The sequence below is a fragment of the Typopeltis vanoorti genome, chromosome 21 (genome assembly GCF_054136105.1).
Source record: "Typopeltis vanoorti isolate ZY-2024b chromosome 21, IOZ_Tvanoo_1.0, whole genome shotgun sequence".
Classification (NCBI taxonomy): domain Eukaryota; kingdom Metazoa; phylum Arthropoda; class Arachnida; order Uropygi; family Thelyphonidae; genus Typopeltis; species Typopeltis vanoorti.
This window is the reverse complement of record NC_143569.1, coordinates 43,213,577-43,233,448: the sequence shown is the minus strand read 5'-3', so window position 1 is coordinate 43,233,448 and position 19,872 is coordinate 43,213,577. Positions and strand designations below refer to the sequence as shown.

Here is a 19,872-nt window from a genome sequence, read left to right as displayed (position 1 = left end):
GAAGGTTTATCCATGTATCTCTTAGATAAATTAAAAGATTTAAATTTAGATGTTAAAAATTTTCAGATAAGATAACAGGGTGAACATGAGAGGGAAACATGCATTAAATTTGGTGATCGCTGATGCTGCTAAAGTTAATTCTGAAACAGTGATTTTTTTTAGCACTATACAAGAAATTTATAATTTCTTCAGTGCTTTGACTAAACGATGGGAAGTGAGGATTGATGCTCTTCATTTGCTTAGATATAATATTGGAGAAGTTTTAGATTATTTTGTGGAAATTTATGATAATATTCAAATTGACAACAATAGTACAAAATATGAAGCAAAAACATTAACTTTGAAAATTAAAGATTAAAAGATTAAGGATTTTTGTGTTCACTTATAATCTGGTACGAATTTTGTGGAGGATCAATGTAGTGAGTAAAATGGCCTGGTTGGCTGAGTGGTTAGCATATTCGCTCTCCAGCCAAAAGGCTGCGGATTAGAATCCCGCTGTGGGTATGAATGTTTGTGATTATCTGTGAAAATATTAGTGGTGGTGGAGTAGATGATGATGGTGGTAGTTATATTTTGCTGTAGTTGGTGGACTGAGTGGTGGAAATGGATAGTTGTGGAGTTGATGCCCTTCCTCGATGAGTCTTTGGACTTCTTGGAGGTGTCACATAATAAATAAAAAAAAATCCAAACACAAACTTAAGTGGATCTATAAAATTATTAAATAATGTAATCGACTTTACTTAAGAATTTATAATAATAATAATAATAATAAGCTAATGCCTTTTATTTCCTTATAGGGAGTAGGCGAGGCCTTTAAACCCTATCTAGCTTTTTGGAGACTGAGTGGGCAGTTCAATCTCCACCGGTAGCCAATCAGAGATAGCTAACCCATTTCTATCACTACTTACTGAAGAATTTAGATCAGATGAAAATTTTAATGCTATACCTGAATGGCAAAAGAGCTAGCATTAGATTTCGAAATTTCTCCCGAGTTCAAAAGCAGTATATTACGCAGACATAAGAAAAGATTGTTCTGTTATGCATGTTCAGATGAAGCGCCAGTTGATCCACAATCTAACTTTAAAGTTACATTTTTTCTTCCAATTGTGGATACTATTATTAATTCTTTGGCTGAAAGGTTTGACCTTTTGACAAGTCACTTTTCAATTTTTATCCAGTTTCAAGGAATTTCTAATATGGATGAGGACACTTTAAGAAAACACTATGATGATTTTACAAGTTACACTGACTGATGTTGAAGAAAAGGATATTTGTGCCACCAAATTATATAATGAAATACAAATTCTAAAGGACACCATACAGGATAGATACAGCTTAGACTCACTGAAAATATTGCACAATATATATATATATATATATAATGATTAACAGCACGGCCTATTTTTCTATCCACTGCAGGGTGAAGGTCTCTCCCATTGCAGGAGGTTTTGGGTCTACTACTTCCATGGTGACCCAATCCATATTGAGAGAGTGTATCTATACTTGGGTGAATGAATGTATGAAGGTGGAAGACACAAACATTCATGCCTATGCAGGATTCGAACGCGCAGCCTCTTGGCTGGAGAGCGGATACATTAACCACTTAGTGAACCAGGCTGGCTATATATATATATATATATATATGCAAATGATTTAGATAGCATCTTTATTAATCTAACAATTTTGCTTTGAATATTTTTGACACTTCCAGTTTTAGTAGCAAGTGGCAAACAATCATTTTCAAGACTAAACTAATTAAAACATATATAAGATCTAGTATTTCACTGGAAAGACTGGTTGGACTGTCAATGATCGGAATAGAAGGTGATATCTGCGAGAAACTAGAAACAAGTGTAATTCTGGATGAATTTGCTTCCCTAATATCAAGAAAAGTAAACTTTTAAATAATTTAATTTTTTTCATATATTGCTTTTTCCATTAAAAATTAAATTATTCTTATCATTGTACAATTTTTCTCTTTTGTACATCTCTAGTTATAATAGCTCATAGCCACTAATCAGCAACTTATGTATCTGTAATTTTAGTCTATGTGCATTTTTGTATGTTTTGCGATTTTTGCTGTGTTGTTAGTATTAGTATTTTTCAAAGTGCACAATTTTACATAAAAATATGTGTTTTGAGTTTTTAACCTTTAAATTTCAACTATATTTTAAAAAAAAAAGTAAAGGGCCCTCAAAATTTTCATTGGGGCACCAGGAACCCTAGAGCCAGCACTGAGTGAACAGCTATTTGGTATGCTTGTTTGTTGATATCCCATCTGATGATACCTCTCAGTGTATTATCACAAGTTGGATGATCTTGGCTACTGCTGAGAATGGAGAGTGGAATACATGCTATTTCTTAACTCCTTCCTCCACACACACACACACACACACACACATATAGGAAAAAGTTGATGAGGTTGCTAATCTGAAAACTCACATTGGATACTAAGATTATTAAATTGTGCAGCAAACTATTTACAAAAAAAAGCAGGTCTCATTAAATGCCTTATACTAACTACTATCTAAATACAGATGATTTTTTCCTCAATTTCTTAAGGGAAAAAAAAGTATGGATTTTCTTTATGCTGCAAAAATCAGCATTTCTGAAATGATTCCTAAACTGCACATTCATTACAGAATAAAAATGTCTTATATACTTCTATAATGAAAACAGGATGACAATATATAGAATGTCTGCATAATATTTTCACAATATTTTCTCTTACCAGTCATATTCTTGAGCAGTATTTAATTTTTACTTCCTACTTAATAGTAAGAATGAAAAGTCCCCTCTCCCCCTTAAATGAGGATGCACACTTAACCCAGATATTTCCAATTCAACAGAGTGTCTGCGTTTCATTGGTGACTGCTGAATTGCTGGAAGGATTGTATCACTAATTCTGTTTCTTATTTATTCTTCCCAAATGTAGTGAATCCTTTATGCTGGCTCTCACAAACAACTTATATTCCCCCAGAAAAGGAAAAGAAAGTTCCAGAACAATTCTTTTTAAAAATTTCCTAATTATCTGCTATTCAAGCACCTAGCAGCAATAAAGAACTGATCTTCAGTTGAAAAAGAGCTTGATCACCATGCTAGTTATTTAAAATGAAACAAAATATACCACATATGTATATGTAGAGTTGGGATAAAAAAGTACTTTTAGGAGGAGGTAGCCTCTTACAGAAAAAAACATTATAAGTGATATTCTTGATTTACTAATGAATTAAATAAAGTAAATTACCATCTATAGCACCTCTCAACAATGCAAAAGATGCTTTGGTTTTACTATCAGTCATGGTATATTCAGTAGTACAAAGGACTGACTTCCATTTTCCAGCTGGTCCCACTTTGTTTATTGAGCTTCTATATACAGATCTAACTAAAATATCTGTAAATAAAAATAACAAAGAAAATATTTATGTAGTGAAAGTTAAAGAACCTGCTTGTTCATGTATATGTAATAAAACATATTGATAAAAAAATTTCTGCTAATTAAAATTTTTAAACCATAAAAATAGTTATACCTCTTCTGTTTGATGTTTGTCCTCAGATGGGACTTCTTTTAGCCTACTGTATTTCATTATTCCACAATCTCCATCGTCCATGAAGTCATCCAATATAGCTTACCATTTTGTTCTAGTTTGTGGCTTTCCTTCCATTCAGTGCTTTCTGCAAATAATTTGGAAGTGAATGCTAGAAGTTGGGGGTCATGTCAAAAGTGAGAGAGCAAAGTGGTAAATGTTACTGACAACAGACATAAAAATGCCAGTTTCAGAGAGAGCAGTCATAATGAGTGAGATAGCATCCTTAAAGAGTCTTTCACAGGACAAAAAAGCTCAAGTGATTGGAGAAAACATCTGGCAAGATTGAATATAGCAGAGAAGAGAAAGCAAGAAGAGAGAGAGAGAGTAGAGAAGGAAGATTATAACAAAATAGAGGGAATGGTATAGTGACTCCATGATAAGAGGTGTACACGATAACAGTATGACAAAGTTATGCTTGATTTCCAGATGTGAAGATGAAAGATGTTAATGATGCTGTTACAATGTAACAAGAGAAAGTGAAAGAGCTTATTGTTTTGGCAGGTACAAATATTTTGTATCTACCAATTACTGGAAAAAGTGAAAAAGAAGAGTAAGGGGTTAAGATTGTAAGTCTGTTGCCATGATATGACAGGAGCAAACTGAGAATAAGAGTAACTACTCTAAATGAGTCAATTCATAAGTTGTGTAGGAGGAATAGTACACAGTTTACATATGGAATGAATTTGATGAAGAAATGAACATTGTGTGTGGGGGAGGGGATAGATAAGCGTTAATTTTGTTTGAATGGATTTGAAGTCAGAGTGCCTACAAAAAGTGTTCTTCGCTGAGAGTTTAAGAGTACAAAGTCAGGGAGGGAAACTGGGGCTACTGAGGGAGTGCAAGTGAGTGTGGATGTGTACAGGAATGATGAAAAAATGCTAAATGTATTTATTCATATCTCAAATTTGAATGGGACAGTCAATACAAGATTCAAGGGTAACGGTGGATTCATGTACCAATGCCGGGAGCATCAGAAATAAGGATACGGAGTTTTTATCATTGGTTACTTGGCTTAAAATTATTCGCATTAACAAGACTTGGTTAAGGATGATATAGTTTCCCTATAATGTAAATGATACTGTAGTTTCAGAAAAGATGGACAGAATACAATGGAGAAATGCAACCAACAAGAGAAGTTCAGCAAGAAGGCATGGACATGTGAGCGAATGAATGCATTTTTGAGGGTATCTTAAGTGATTAGTGATATAGCTTCTGCTATATGTGGCAGCAAGAAAATAATAATTACAGATGGGTAACAATGGTAAATGATTATGGTAGCAGAATTATATTCTATAATTTTATATTCTTGTTCTTCTTCTTATCCTCTTTTCATTGGCTGAAGGATATGGGACCTATCCCCATATCTTTCCAATTGTTTTGGTCCTTAACTAATATCCACTATGTCATGTTAAACCATTGCAAATCAACCTTTCATGTCTTGTTCTGTGATGATCTTTTCTCCTCTTAGTATCCACTCAGTGCTTATTCTTTTCCATCTTTCATCTCTTAATCTGCTAATATGGCTATCCCATCTCCATTTACTTGCTTTATACTTCCCAATATCTAGATGTTAATATGGCTGTGTGGATGAATAGATGACTATTCACCATGCATTTTAAAGGAATGTGCAAATGAGATAAATCTTTGACCTTTTTGTTTAGAGAGTCTTGGTGGGAAGAATTCCAAGTAGTAGATTGAAGGCAAAATAGTGCCACTGAAGAAACATCAGTGAAAGAAATTCTAGGACAGTTTCCAATTACAAACCAACTGTAGTTAAGGTGGAGAGTTTGTTTAAGAATAGAATACATTATAAGGTTGATAAAATGAAGATTCACTATGATAACTGACATCAATTTGTGAAGAGTAGGTCTGGTTTTAGCTATCTAATTGTATTTTATGATAAAGTGACAAGTATGTTGGATAAGGGAGTATAGATCTTTATATGAGGTGATTAGATCTGTATATGAGGTGATCTGATGAAAATAGTCATCAGATCACCTCATATACAGTGATCTGATGACTATTTTCATTGATGATTTGAACAAAAGAAACGTAATATATTTACTTCTGTTATATTATGCAAGAACTCATTCTTCATTTAAAATGGAAGTAGTGTTTATATGAATATTCTCTTAACTACTGGAGGGTATGACTATATTGTTTCTTCAGTTAAATTCTCCTCTTGCACTAAAATGGAATGGATGACTACTAATAAACTTTTAACTAAACATGCAAATCTGATATAATTTATCTGCTTTGCTTAGTCCACTCAGAGAACTAATTGTTGAAGGTTTACTTGAAGTTGTTTAGAGTGCAATTTAAAATTTTTTTTTTATATAGTTCCCACCCACAATTAATGGATTAATATGATACTTTATCTTGGCCTATATATATCTGGAATATGAGTTTGTTAATTTTTAGTTGAACTCAATGCACATTAATCTTTAATTGTCTGCACAATTTAAAATGAGAAAGTGGGTGTGAGTGACTTAACATTTTTATTTTACAATATATTGACTTTTTCTTATATATATATATATATATATATATTTCACTAGATGAGTTATGTACATACTTACTGTAAATAATATTTGATTTATAATTATTAATGATATTGGCAAAGATTTGGATGGAGATATTCAGTTGTTTGCAGATGATGCAAAGTTGGGACGAACCATAAAGAGTAGTGAAGATGTTGTGGCCTTGCAAGAAGACTTGAATAAATTGAGTGCTTGGGCAAGCAAATGAGGATATGAGTTCAATGTTGCAAAATGTAAGGTTTTAAAATTTGGAAAACAAAGATGGGATGCAGAATTAATGCTTGGTGAGAATATATTGTTGGAAGTAGAGGAAATAAGAGATCTGGGGGTGATAGTGGATAAGGATCTAAAATTTAGAGGACACATCGCCAAAATTGTGAAGACAACACAAAGACTTCTGGGAATGATGTGGAGGACACTGACGTGTAGAAGTAGGGAGATTCTTGTTCCATTGTATAAGACTTTGATTAGGCCACACATGGACTATTGTGCCCAGATTTGGTCACCTGGTTTTCAGAAGGATAAAGAGATGTTGGAAGGGTCCAAAGGTGACTGACTAAGGTAGTTTCTGACCTCTGGAATGTCGAGTATGAGGAAAGATTGAAAAGATGTAATTTGCAGAGTCTAGTGGAGAGAAGGAAGAGGGGAGATATGATAGAGATCTACAAGTTGGTAAGGGGTTGTTATAGGATCAATGGTGGAGAAGTTCTACAGAGAATAGTGGGGGATCAGGGGTCATCCCTGGAAATTGTATAAAGAGGGTGTGAGTAGGGGAGTGAGAGGCAGGTTTTTTCGTGCAGAGTTGTGAGTGATTGGAATGCCTTGCCTGAGAGTGTGGTGTCTGCAAGGAGTTTGAATGTGTTTAAGACACGGTATGATGAGATGTGTGTGAGATAAACGGACCTCCTAGATGAGTCTTTGACTTCATGAGGTCTTGTTTAATAATAATAATAATAATAATTATATTTTGATATATTTGGAGTAATTACTGACTTCATCTATAACAGTTAATGATTAAAATTCTTGAACTCAGTTAAATATTTGAATCTAAAATCAGTAATAACATTTCTATAGGAGATGAACCTGGTTAGTGTTTTAGCAATTAAAATAGAAGTTAGAATATAAGGAAATCATTCATTACATCATATAAGAACAAACATAGCAAAATTACTAAGACAGAAGCTGTAAGTTTCATATTCCTATCCATCTATTCCTGAATTCTGGCCTTAACTAACTTTTGAAATATCTTAACCAACTCTCCTGAGATAATGATTAGTCTCTAATTTTCTACCTTCGTCTTCTTGCTTCACTTCATAGTTGAGAAGGCCTGGACAGAGGGACGAATTCCCGATGATTGGAATAGACCTCTCATAGTACCCATATATAAAAAGGTAAATAAAACTGAATGTGAGGATTACAGAGGCATTTCATTACTGAGTGTTCCTGAGAAGATATATGCAAATATACTTGAGAAACGGTTGAGAAGGATTGTGGAAGAGAAGCTTGGTGAAGAACAAGCTGGATTCAGTCCAAATAGGGGCTGTCAGGATCAGATTTTCACTTTACGACAGATAGTTGAGAAAGCATGGGAATGTAACAAAGATCTATAATCAAGTTTTGTAGATCTGGAAAAGGCATATGACAAGGTTCCAAGTGAGAAGCTATTCAATACACTACAGCTATATAGTGTCAATGGGATATTATATCAAGCAATACTTAGTCTTTATTTGAATTGTAAGTCAGCAGTTAGAATTGAAGGAAGTACAGGAAGATGGTTTAATGTTAAATCTGGTGTGAGACAAGGATGTACATTATCCCCTCTGTTATTCATTATCTATATGGATCACATTATGAAGGAAAGTGGTATTAAACATGATATCAAAATTGGAGATGTTAATGTCAGCTCTTTGCTTTATGTGGACGATGTTATACTTCTAAATAAATCAGCTACAAGTCTGCAAGATTCCCTGACTAAATTGAATAAATGTTGTAATGGATATGGCATGAAGGTCAGCAATAAAAAGACAAAGACAATGAAAATAGGCAGAACAGTCAAAAATATCAATTGCATTGTGAACGGAGAACCTGTGGAACAAGTAAAACATTTCAGCTACTTAGGCACGATTTTTAGTGAAGATGGTAAATTAAATATGGAAATAAACAGAATCAACAAAGCTGGTATGGTAGGAAGTCAATTGAATAAATTCATATGGAATAAGAGAGAAATTAGTCAGAACACTAAATTAGTTGTATACAAGACTGTGTTCAAACCAGTTTTAACTTATGGATCTGAGAGCTGGGTCAGAAGTAAAACACTTTACCAAAGACTAGAGACTACAGATATGAGAGTCCTGAGAAAGGTTAGAGGCATGAACAGATGGCATCAATTGCAATATCATATTAAAAATGAGGATATTAGGAAAGAACTTGATATTGTCAGCATCCAGGAATGCATTAGCAGAGCTAATCTCAGGTGGTAATGGTCACTTAAGCAGAATGGGAGAGGAAAGATTAGCAAAAGAAGTGTTCTCTTCCAGGTTGGCAGGAAAAAGACTCAGAGGAAGACCAAGATATAGGTGGATTGATACGGTGCAAAGTGCCTTAGATGATAGAAATATAAGATCTGATAATGTTGGAGTATTGACAAGTAACAGACTGATTTGGAGGAAAATTGTAGATAGGAAGTTAGCAATGATGTAAATTTTTCATGTAGTACTATCATATCCAGTACACCCCTTGAGGGTACATGGCAGGAATTTGATGATGATGTCTTCTTGTTTCCATTATATAACAAAAATTTCTTGCCCTCTTTTTCACTTTTTCGGGAACCTGCCACTACTGAGACCTAAATTAAACAACCTTGTCAGGGGCACAATTCTCATAAGACAGAGACTGACATCCCATCTAATCTCACAGTTGTGCACTGAGATTTTGTAATATCCTAAGTACTCCATTCCACCCTCCTCTATTCTCACATCAGTCCTTATCACATCATTAACTACTTTATCTCTGTCTGAATGCTATTACCCTGACAAATCGATCACTCAATTATTGCTTCTGTTTTCTTCCAACAATTTGCATTCATTAGTTATCATTCCATAATCATTCTTCCTGAATCATAATCATTAATGCCCGGCCTAGTTGGCCGAGCAGTTAGCATATATGCTCTCCAGCCAAAAGGCTGCAGGTTCGAATCCTGCCGTGGGCATGGATGTTTGTGATTATCTGTGAAAATACTAGTGGTGGTGGTCAGCAGTAGATGTCATACGTGTAGTTGCAGTTAGTTGTAGTTGGTGACTTGAATGGTGGAGACAGAGATGTAGAGTAGGTGTCCTCCCTCGTTGAGTCTTTGGACTCCCTGGAGGTGTCATGTAATAATAATAATAATGACTATGGTAAAGGTAATCTAAAAATACTGTTCTAGAGAACAAACACTGAACTTTTTTTCCAGCCACTTCAATTTTCCAATAATCAAGACAATAGTCTCAAACTTAATGATAAACTTCATCTAATCATTTGGTAGCTTGGTTACAGGGATGGTCGACTGCTAGGACACAGTCAGTTGTGTATGGGAGTGCAGTTCCAAAAAAAAAGTAATGTGATAAGTGGGCTACCAACAGGGTTCTGTTCTGGACCACTGTTGTTTAATTTATATATCAATGAAATAGTTCAGGGTGGGAAAGGAAATATTCAGTTGTTTGCTGACAATGCTAAATTAGAGAGCAATGTCAGGGAGTTCTGATGAGATGATTCTACAAGAGGAATTGAACAGGTTAATACTTGGAGCTGAAGAATGGAGATGTCATTTCAGTGTTGCTAAGTGCAAAGTTTTGCACTTTGGCCAGAAAAGATGGAGAAGTTTATCATATTGCAGGAACTTGGGATTGGGAGCTGAAGTTCAGGAAACATATGGAAAAGTTGTAAGGGTTACCTAGGAATTTGATGCTATTAATGCAAGGTGACATGTACAGATAAGGTGATAATTCTACATTTTATTTCTGTGTACAGATCTGGTCACCTACTATTGACAATAAGGAAATACTAGAGAGAGAGAGAGAGAGAGAGAGAGAGAAAGAGAGAGAGAGAGAGTGTGCAGAGGCAAATAACTAAGACTGTCTCAGGAATTTGGAATATTGAGTATGAGTACAGATTTGAGGGGGATGCGATCTTCAGAGCTTGAATGAAGCTTGGTTGATAGGAGAAAGAGGGATTATATGATTGAAACATATAAGTTAGTGAGAGAAGTCTATTAGACAGATACACTCATTATTTCATAGGATAATTGATGATGCAAGAACAAAAGGTCATTCCTGGACTATTCATAGGTCATGTGAGTAAGAAATGAAAAGATTTTTTTGCTGGGTCATGAATGAGTGAATGGTGAGTACTCCAACACCAAACATATTTAAATCAAGGTATGATAGTTATTGTGGTCTGTGAGTACTCAACCTACCATGATGAGTCTTCAGACTCCATGGAGGCTTAGAAGTAATATTATCTATCACCTAAAATTGTTGTCAATTACATATTTACATATTGATGAATTGCTTATTGCATGCACAAATATGATATTACTCCAGACTTTGAAGAAATTATCAACAGAAAAGTACTATTTTCATTAATAAACCTTTACAATATTCTCTGTAATTACTCAGTGATGTTTCCTATCCTTCTCATCCATCTACAATTTGCCTGCTTGTGGGATGAAAAACCCCAGATAAACTGGGGGAGAACCTGCTGTCCACACCCAAGACCAGCTAACATGGCTATGGCTGAGGAAGATCCTTGAGCTCCTCATGTTGTCGACAGGAATCGAACCTAAGACACTCCTTCCCCAGGCATATGGTTGTGAAGCACATAGCCACTAGGCTAACTGTGCAGACCAGTGATGTTTAACAGAATTAAATTAAAAGTTTTCAATATATATATATATATTAAAGAAATTTAATGACTGGAAGCCCAGAGATACCAAAATAGAAAAAACTATTTATTATTGGGTGCAAAACATAAAAAGAGAAATACAAAAATATACATTACAAGAGAAACAACAGCTACAAATGAACTTGCAAATGTACTGCTGACATCAGAAGTCATTCTGGATGCCATAGTATTGTTGGGCACGTTCGTCTTCAAATGTCTGAAATACGTTTGCAAGTTAATTTGTACATTATTTCTTATGTAACATATATTTTTGTATTTCTCTTGTCATGCTATGCGCTCGATGAAGGCTTCTAAGAAGACAAAACTAGTTTACTATAAAAAATTATAGTAAATATAATAAATATTTTTACTATATTTAATCGAATTAAATTAAAATGGTTTTCAATGTATGTTCATTTATTTATTTACTATATTTAATAGAATTAAATTTAAATGGTTTTCAATATATATATATTATTATTATTATTATTAACAACCTCCATGGAGTTAGAGACTCATCATGGGAGGTACACACTATTGCACACAATGCTAATCCAACCGTGCCTTAAACTGATTCCATGTGTCTAAATTCACAACCAGTGGCGGCCCATGAAATATTAAGTGGGGGTGCTGCCGGAACAAAATAATTTTTTAAAAAATTCTTTTTTTCCTAATTAGTAACCAGTTTATTAATAAATAAATCTACAGATTTATTTATTAATAAATTGGTTACCAATTAGGAAAAAAAGAATTTTTTTTTTCTTAATTTTATTAATAAATAAATCTACAGATTTATTTTTTAATAAATTGGTTACAAATTAGGAAAAAAATTATTTTTTTAAAATTATTTTGTTTCGGCAGCACCCCCACTTAAAACTTCACGGGCCACCACTGTTCACAACACGCTCAGACAATGCATTCCACTCACCAACCACTCTCCATGCAAAGAACCTGCTCCTCTTTCCTCTGCTCACACCCTCCACATACAATTTCCAGCAATGGCCTCTTGTTCTATGCATAATTCATAATCATAATCGGGCAGGGCCCGATTATGATTATGAATTCAACGCTTCTTCCGGTTGGTTCATGAGATTCAAGCAGCATTTTGCATTGCATAATGTGAAAATATATGGTGAATCTGCAAGTTCCAATGAGAAGACTACCAAGGAGTTTGTGAAGAAATTGGATAAAATTATTACGGAAAAAAATTATTTGCCACGGCAAATATTTAATATGGATGAGACCTCCTTGTTTTGGAAAAAAATGCCCTAGCAGACAATTCATCCACAAAAAGCTAAAATCTATGCCTGGTTTCAAAGCTCTTAAAGACCGTGTTACAATTCTGTTAGGGGGTAATTTGACTGGATATAAACTGAAACCATTTGTGATATGGCGCAGTGAGAATCCACAAGCTTTCAAAAACATTAGGAAGCATACTCTTCCCGTTCATTAGTGGAGACATAAGAAGTTGTGGATGACTAAAAAATTGTTTGCGGATGCCTTAATCAACTGTTATGCAAGTGAAATGAAAAGCTATTAGATGAAAGAAAATGTAGAATTTAAAATTTTATTAATTCTAAATAATGCTCCAGGTCATCCATCTTATATTGGTGATCTTCACCAAGTTCTAGGTCATGTTTCTCCCACCTAACACTACTTCATTGATCCAACCGATGGATCAGGGAGGTCTTGCAGTGTTTAAGGCTATTATCTATGGAGAACTTTTTCACAAGCCATTTCTGCTAATGAAGAAAACGACAAGACTCTCATGCAATTCTGGAAAGCATTCAATATTTATCATGCTATTAAAAATATTGCTGTAGTTTGGGACAAAGTGATTTCTTAATGTATGAATGGCATATGGAAAGACATTAAAAAGGTTTGTGCATGATTTTAAAAGTTTTGAAAAAAATGAAGACCTTTCTAAATTGAGTGAAGAAAGAGTGGGCCTAGCAAACGACCTGAATCTCGAAGTGAATGATGATGACATAGTTCAACTCATGGGAATTGCCCCTGAAGATTTGACCAACAAAGAATTGGTCAAACTGGAGGAACAACATGTTGCAGAAGAGGAAGAATGAGGAAAAGGAAGAGGAAAAAGAGAAATAAGATGGGGTAGTTAGACAACTCACAGTGGAGGGTCTTGAAGAAATGTTCTCTGCTGTTAGCGATATTCTCAAAATGGCTAAAGACATGGACCCCAATGTTGAATGCTACTTATTAGTAGAAACGAAAGTACACGATGAGTTTGCTTGCTATAAACACATTTATGATGAAAAGAAGAAGAGGAATAAGCAAAACACATCGAACATTTTCATCAAAAAAAGCAAAGGTTACATCAGAAGAGCTGAAGTCTGGTCCTTCACATAAGGAAGGTAATGAAGATGTGATTGTGGAGGAAGATCAGGTGATTATTCTCCTGTTTTATAGTGGCAGCAACGCACAATACAGTTTTATAATAAGGTTTAAAAATTAAAATGACAGTATACTTATTACTGTTAAGTCCCTAAACTCTTATAACTCTGTTGAATTAATGTATTGGCTTACGTCCAATCCAACTTACATCCTTCCTGATGGAACGGAATCCCAACGTAAGTCGAGGGATAACTGTGTACCACATGTTATCTCTACTTTCTTTAGAACTTACTGGAAAGGATATACAATATATGAAATGTGCATCTTGTCATCATACTCTTTCATAATGTGGAATATATACATATTCCACTAGTTATTAAAGAAATATGCAAAGTGTTACTTACCTGCTATCGTAAATGCATACACGGGATCTATTTCATCATCAGCATCATCATCATTATTCTGTCTCTGATTCTTATTGCAAGTGATATCCTTAACAGATACTTTTCTATCTCGAGATAGTCCAGCATATATTCCCATAATAACTCTTCCTAAAGCTATGGCGTGGTCTTCATTGGAATGCAAACTAACAACTCCATGTTCTCGGGAATACTTCACTTCAGCAATTCTGTAAATTACAAAAAAATTTCTAGTTGGCATCATACACATATGACAACAACAGAAATAAAACTGGTTTTACATAAATATTTACTTTGTACTATTTTGATGGTGCCTCCATAGCTCAGTCAGTATAGACGAAGCCCTTTGGTCAGAAAGACCTGGGTTCAATTCCTGTCATTGACATGAGGAACCTTTAACCTTTATCTGATCTCTTTCAATGAAAGGTGAGTTAGCCAGTCTCATACGAAGGTAAGGATTTTTTTCACACCTGGAAACTTGGGTTTGTCGTCGTCCCCAAGAACACACATGGATTACAGTCATGAATACGTCCCAGCCATATGCAGGTCCTGGGCACAGATAAAATTGGGGGGGGGGGAGACAATGGTGAACTACCCTATAAAAAATCTCACCAAGAACACTTTGTGGGCAATGTCAACAGAGTCACCTAGGGTCAGAAATGACTGAAACTACCACTATCACCACTATTTTGATATTTAACAATGAAATGTTAAAAAAAAAAAATAGTAATATGAAGTATGATTACATAAATGACACATACTATTTTTCAGATTAAACTATACCAGGAGTTAGTATTTCACAATATCATCACCACTTTAGTTAACTAATTGTAGTACCTGTACAAAGAATATCTAGATTTAAGACTTTGGTTAAGTTGAATTACAGCCAAGGTAACTAAGGTTTTGAGGATAGTACAATATGTCTGTAAACTGTGTGAATTCTCAGCCAGTGTGTCTTTTGCGTGAAATTAGGATTTAAGAGTGATGTGTATGCTACAGTCTACACAGCAGTTTAATACCATATACACTATCTGATCAAAAGTATCCGGACACCCCCCTCTGTAATTCGTAAACTGACATCTAGATGTTACTACGACTTCACTTACTGGTATAAAATGAGGTATTGAGCTGTGTGTTGTTCAGTGAGAAGTACGAGCAGAATGGGTAGGTCAAGGGGGCTCGGTGACTTCAAATGTGGATTAGTTATTGGTTGCCACATCAGTAAGAAATCTGTCAGAGACATTTCAACCCTCCTCAAGTTGCTGAAGTCAACAGTTGGTGACGTGATTGTGAAGTGGAAAAGTGAAGGCACAACCACAACAAAACCATAGTCAGGTAGGCCACACTTAATGACAGACAGGGGCCATCAAGCATTGAAGAAGGTGGTTCGTGAAAATCACCAGACACTGAGTAAAACAATCACCCAGGAGTTGCTGTGTGTCAAGAGTTAAGAGAATGGAGTTCCATGGTCAAGCTGTTGCCCATAAACCAAACATTTCTCCTGTGAATGCTAAGTGCCGCCTGCAGTGGTGTAAAGAGCAAAGCCACTGGACAGCGGACAACTGGAAATATGTAATTTGGAGTGATGAATCACACTTTACCATGTGGCAGTCCGATGGGAGGGTCTGGGTGTGATGAAAGCATGGAGAATGATTCCTGCAAGCTTGTGTATTGCCAACAGTGAAATTTGGAGGAGGTGACATTATAGTGTGGGGTGTTTTTCATGGAATGGACTTAGCTCTCTCATAACACTACACAGAAATCTAAATGCAGAAGGGTACAAGGACATTTTGACCTGTTGCCTAATGTCTATGGTAGAAGATCAATTCGATGATGACTGCTGTCTGTACCAGCATAAAAATGCTACCTGCCATAAAGCAAGGTCTGTGAGGGAAGGTTTGTGGACAATAACATTCCAGAAATGGATTGGCCGGCCCAGAGCACTGACCTGAATACCACAGAACACCTTTAGGATGAATTAGAAAGCCAACTTCGCTTCAGACCCCAACAACCCACATCATGAACTGCTCTGGCTACAGCTCTTCAGGAAGAATGGGATGCCATTAAAATGTTCCTACACCTAGTAAAAAGTCTCCTCAGCAGAGTTAGAGCTGTCATAGAAGTAAAGGGTGGATCCACCCCATATTAATATTCATTACTGGAAAGTGCGTCACAGGGAAAGTCTGATTACAGTTTCGAGTAGGTGTCCGGATACTTTTGATCAGATACTGTATAAAAGGAAACCATAATTTTAACTATTAAACTAATATTTCATCAATAGTGACTCTGACACATTCAGGGTGAACCAATAATAATATATTACATTTAAGCAAACTGAATAGTGATGTAAGTTTACAATGCATAATTTAAGTTGCTATTTCACATAGAGAGCCCCTGTAGCTCAGTCGGTATAGACGAAGCCCTTTGGTCAGAAAGACCTGGGTTCGATTCCTGTCAGTGACGTGAGGAACCTTTATCTGATCTCTTTCGACTAAAGGTGAGTTAACCTGTCTCATAGAGAGGCAGAGGGTTCCCCCCCCAGTAACTCGGATTTTTCATCCCTCAAAACAGGCAAACCGGTCTAGTGAACATACACATGGAGATAGTCATAAAATATACTATGGCAAGGAAGGCAATGGGAAATCACCTTGCTCATAATCATTTCCCTACTATTATTATTATTATTACGGGCAGCTCCAAGAAGTCCTAAGACTCATTGAGGGAGGACCAACATCATGTCAAGAACAACTATTCAACATTCACACAGTATCTATCATACTTCACCTTGAACTCATTTACAGTCATGGCACCCACAACAGACTCTGGCAGCTTATTCCACTCATTTACCACTCTCCAAGTAAAATATCTAGCTCTAACACCCTTGCTAACCACACTCTTACCGAGCTTCCATGGATGGCCCCTAGTCCTCCCACTACCAGTCCTATTCTCAAAAATATCTTCTGAATTAATCTTATAGAAACCCTTCAGTAATATGAATGTCTCAATCATATGACCACTTTTCCAACCTATCAACCAATTTCTGTAGCCCACAAATCTTCAACCTGTTCTCATAAGGTTCATTCCATAGTCCTGCTATTATCTTGGTCACTCGTCTCTGGATCCTCTCCACCTCCTCCCCATCAAGAAGAAAGACTGGTGCCCATATCTGGGCACCAGTCTTTCTTCATTTTGCATTTTGCATTTGCATTTTGGGGTGAAATTTTTTTTGCATTTTGGGGTGAAAAGATTAGCAGCAGTGACTGCTGCTAATCTTTTCACCCCAAAATGCAAAACCTTACATTTTTCCACATTAAATTGACATCCATTCTCCTTATCCCAGTCCTCCAAACCATCCAAATCATCTTGCAAAATTTTGACATCCTGAGCATTCACTATTGCTCTACCCAACTTTGCATCATCTGCAAACAGATGCACAGTTCCTCTCAGATCCTTTCCTATATCATTAATGAACAAATTAAACAGTAGTGGTCCAAGAACAGAACCCTGCGGCACACCACTAGTCACAGGCCGTCTTTTGGACTCTACTCCTGAATAAATCACTCTCTGATATCTCTCTATCAATCATCCTTCTATCCATCTCACCAACCCTATATCCATTCTCATATGCTGCAGTTTACTGATTAGAATTCCATGTGGTATCCTATCAAAGGCTTTAGCAAGGTCCAGTAGAATCACTGTAAATCCGTTACCCTTATCCAGTTCAGCCATCACTGTGTTACAGAACGTGAGCAAGTTACTGAGGCATGATCTACCTTCACAAAACCATGCTGTCCCCCATAGAGTATCCCATTTTCATCTATCCAATCTTGTATTTTCCTCTTGACTATTTTCTCCAAGACCTTGACAACAATTCCTGATATGCCGATCGGCCAGTAATTTTCAACAGCAGTCTTGAAACCTCCTTTATGCAGTGGAACTATTTTCCCCCCTTTCCGCCCCTTTGGGATAAACCAGACCCGAGACTCAAATTAAACAAAATGGTCAAAGGCTCTGACAATTCTTTATTTGCTTCTCATAAGACATGAGCTGGTATACCATTCAATCCCACAGATGAATTGACATGTAATAGATTATTCACCTCCACTTCATTCACCACAATTCCCGTATAAGCTGTTGGTTCTTCCATTTCTGCAATGTCCAAATAGTTATCAACCTGGAAGATATACTTGGATTTCACAAAGGCTTTTGATAGAGTACCTCATGATAAGTTGACAGTCAAACTAGAGCAGATGGGGTTGGATATTAGATTAGTGCATTGGATTGGAGACTGGTTATCTGATAGATATCAACAAGTTGTGTATGGGAGTTCGATATCCAGGAAAAGGAAAGTCACTAGTGGAGTGCCTCAGGGATCTGTTTTAGGGCGATTACTGTTTAACTTGTATATTAATGATTGGTGAAGATTTAAATGGAGATATTCAGTTGTTTGCAGATGATGCAAAGTTGAGAAGAACCATAAAGAGTAGTGAAGATGTTGTGGCCTTACAAGAAGACTTGAATAAATTGAGTGACTGGGCACGGAAATCGGGATGTGAGTTCAGTGTTGCAAAATGTAAGGTTTTAAAATTTGGAAAACAAAGATGGGATGCAGAATTTATGCTTGGTGAGAATATATTGTTGGAGGTGGAGGAAATAAGAGATCTGGGGGTGATGTTCGATAAGGATCTAAAATTTAGGGGACACATCGCCAAAATTGTGAAGACAACACAGAGGCTTCTGGTAATGATGTGGAGGACACTGACGTGTAGAAGTAGGGAGATTCTTGTTCCACTGTATAAGGCTTTGATTAGGCCACACATGGCCTATTGTGCCCAGATTTGGTCACCGGGTTTTCAGAAGGATGAAGAGATGTTGGAAAGGGTCCAAAGGCGACTGACTAATGTAGTTTCTGACCTCTGGAATGTCGTATGAGGAAAGATTGAGAAGATGTAATTTACAGAGTCTGGTGGACAGGAGGAAGAGGGGGAGATATGATAGAAACCTACAAGTTTGTAAGGGGTTGTTATAGGATCAGTGGTGGAGAAGTTCTACAGAAAATAGTGGGAGATCAATGGAGAACCAGAGGTCATCCCTGAAAACTGTATAAAGAGGGTGTGAGTAGGGGAGTGAGAGGCAGGTTTTTTTTTTTCATCCAGAGTTGTGAATGATTGGAATGCCTTGCCTGAGCGTGTGATGTCTGCAAGGAGTTTGAGTGTATTTAAGACACGGTATGATATGTGTGTGTGTGTGATAAAAGGACCTCCCAGATGAGTCTTCGACTCCATGAGATATTGGGTAATAACAATAATAGTACTCTTGCAAATTGCTCACTCAGTAATTCTACTATATCAACTGATTCAGTTACCTTCCTACCATTGGCATTCTTTAAAATCAATCTGCCGTATGCATTTTTTCTTTTACATGCAACATATCGAAAAAAACTGTTTGGGATTCTCTTTAGCCTGCATGGCTAATGTTCTTTCATAATCCGCTTTTACTTTTCTTACCACACTCTTCACCCTTCTGGCCTGTGCTTTATACCGTTCATGTGCCTGCAGGTCACCTTTCTCCTTAAATTCCCCCCACAGTTTTTTCTTTTTTTGCTGCTCAAGCTTAATGGTGTTATTCATCCATTTAATCCCTACTTGATTTATTATTTGGACTCTAGGTATACAGTCAGCCATTGCCTCCTGCAAACACTTCTTAACTGCCTCCCATGCACTATCAACATCCAGCCCTTGCAGTTTTACATGCCATGGCACTGAACCAATCAAACTCCTAAGCTTGTCCTACTTACCAGCCCGATAATTCCACATGTACCATCTTAATTGTAAATTCCACATCTTTAGTCACCTCCCAAGTCAAGATCCTGTGATCACTCTCACCAATTGGTGGCAATGTGGTCATATTCATTATATGACCACATTGTCATATAATGAATATGACCTCAGATGCAATTACTAGGTCAAGAACTCTCTGACCGCTGGTATTTTCCATTACATGCTGTCGCAGATAGTTATCCCTTAATAACCACATAAAATCCAATTC

General features: G+C 36.2%; 1 protein-coding gene across 1 annotated transcript in view; it reads right to left on the bottom strand.

Annotated features, from left to right (window-relative positions):
• Positions 1-3,221: 3,221 nt before the first annotated feature.
• Positions 3,222-19,872, bottom strand: part of LOC150094792 (uncharacterized) — a 70,001-nt gene continuing 53,350 nt past the window's right edge. The window contains exons 4-5 of the mRNA XM_090411664.1: positions 13,810-14,033; positions 3,222-3,394 (exon numbers count right to left, since the gene is read on the bottom strand). Coding sequence (XP_090267790.1) covers positions 3,222-3,394; positions 13,810-14,033 — 397 coding nt within the window. The remainder of the gene's footprint in view (positions 3,395-13,809; positions 14,034-19,872) is intronic.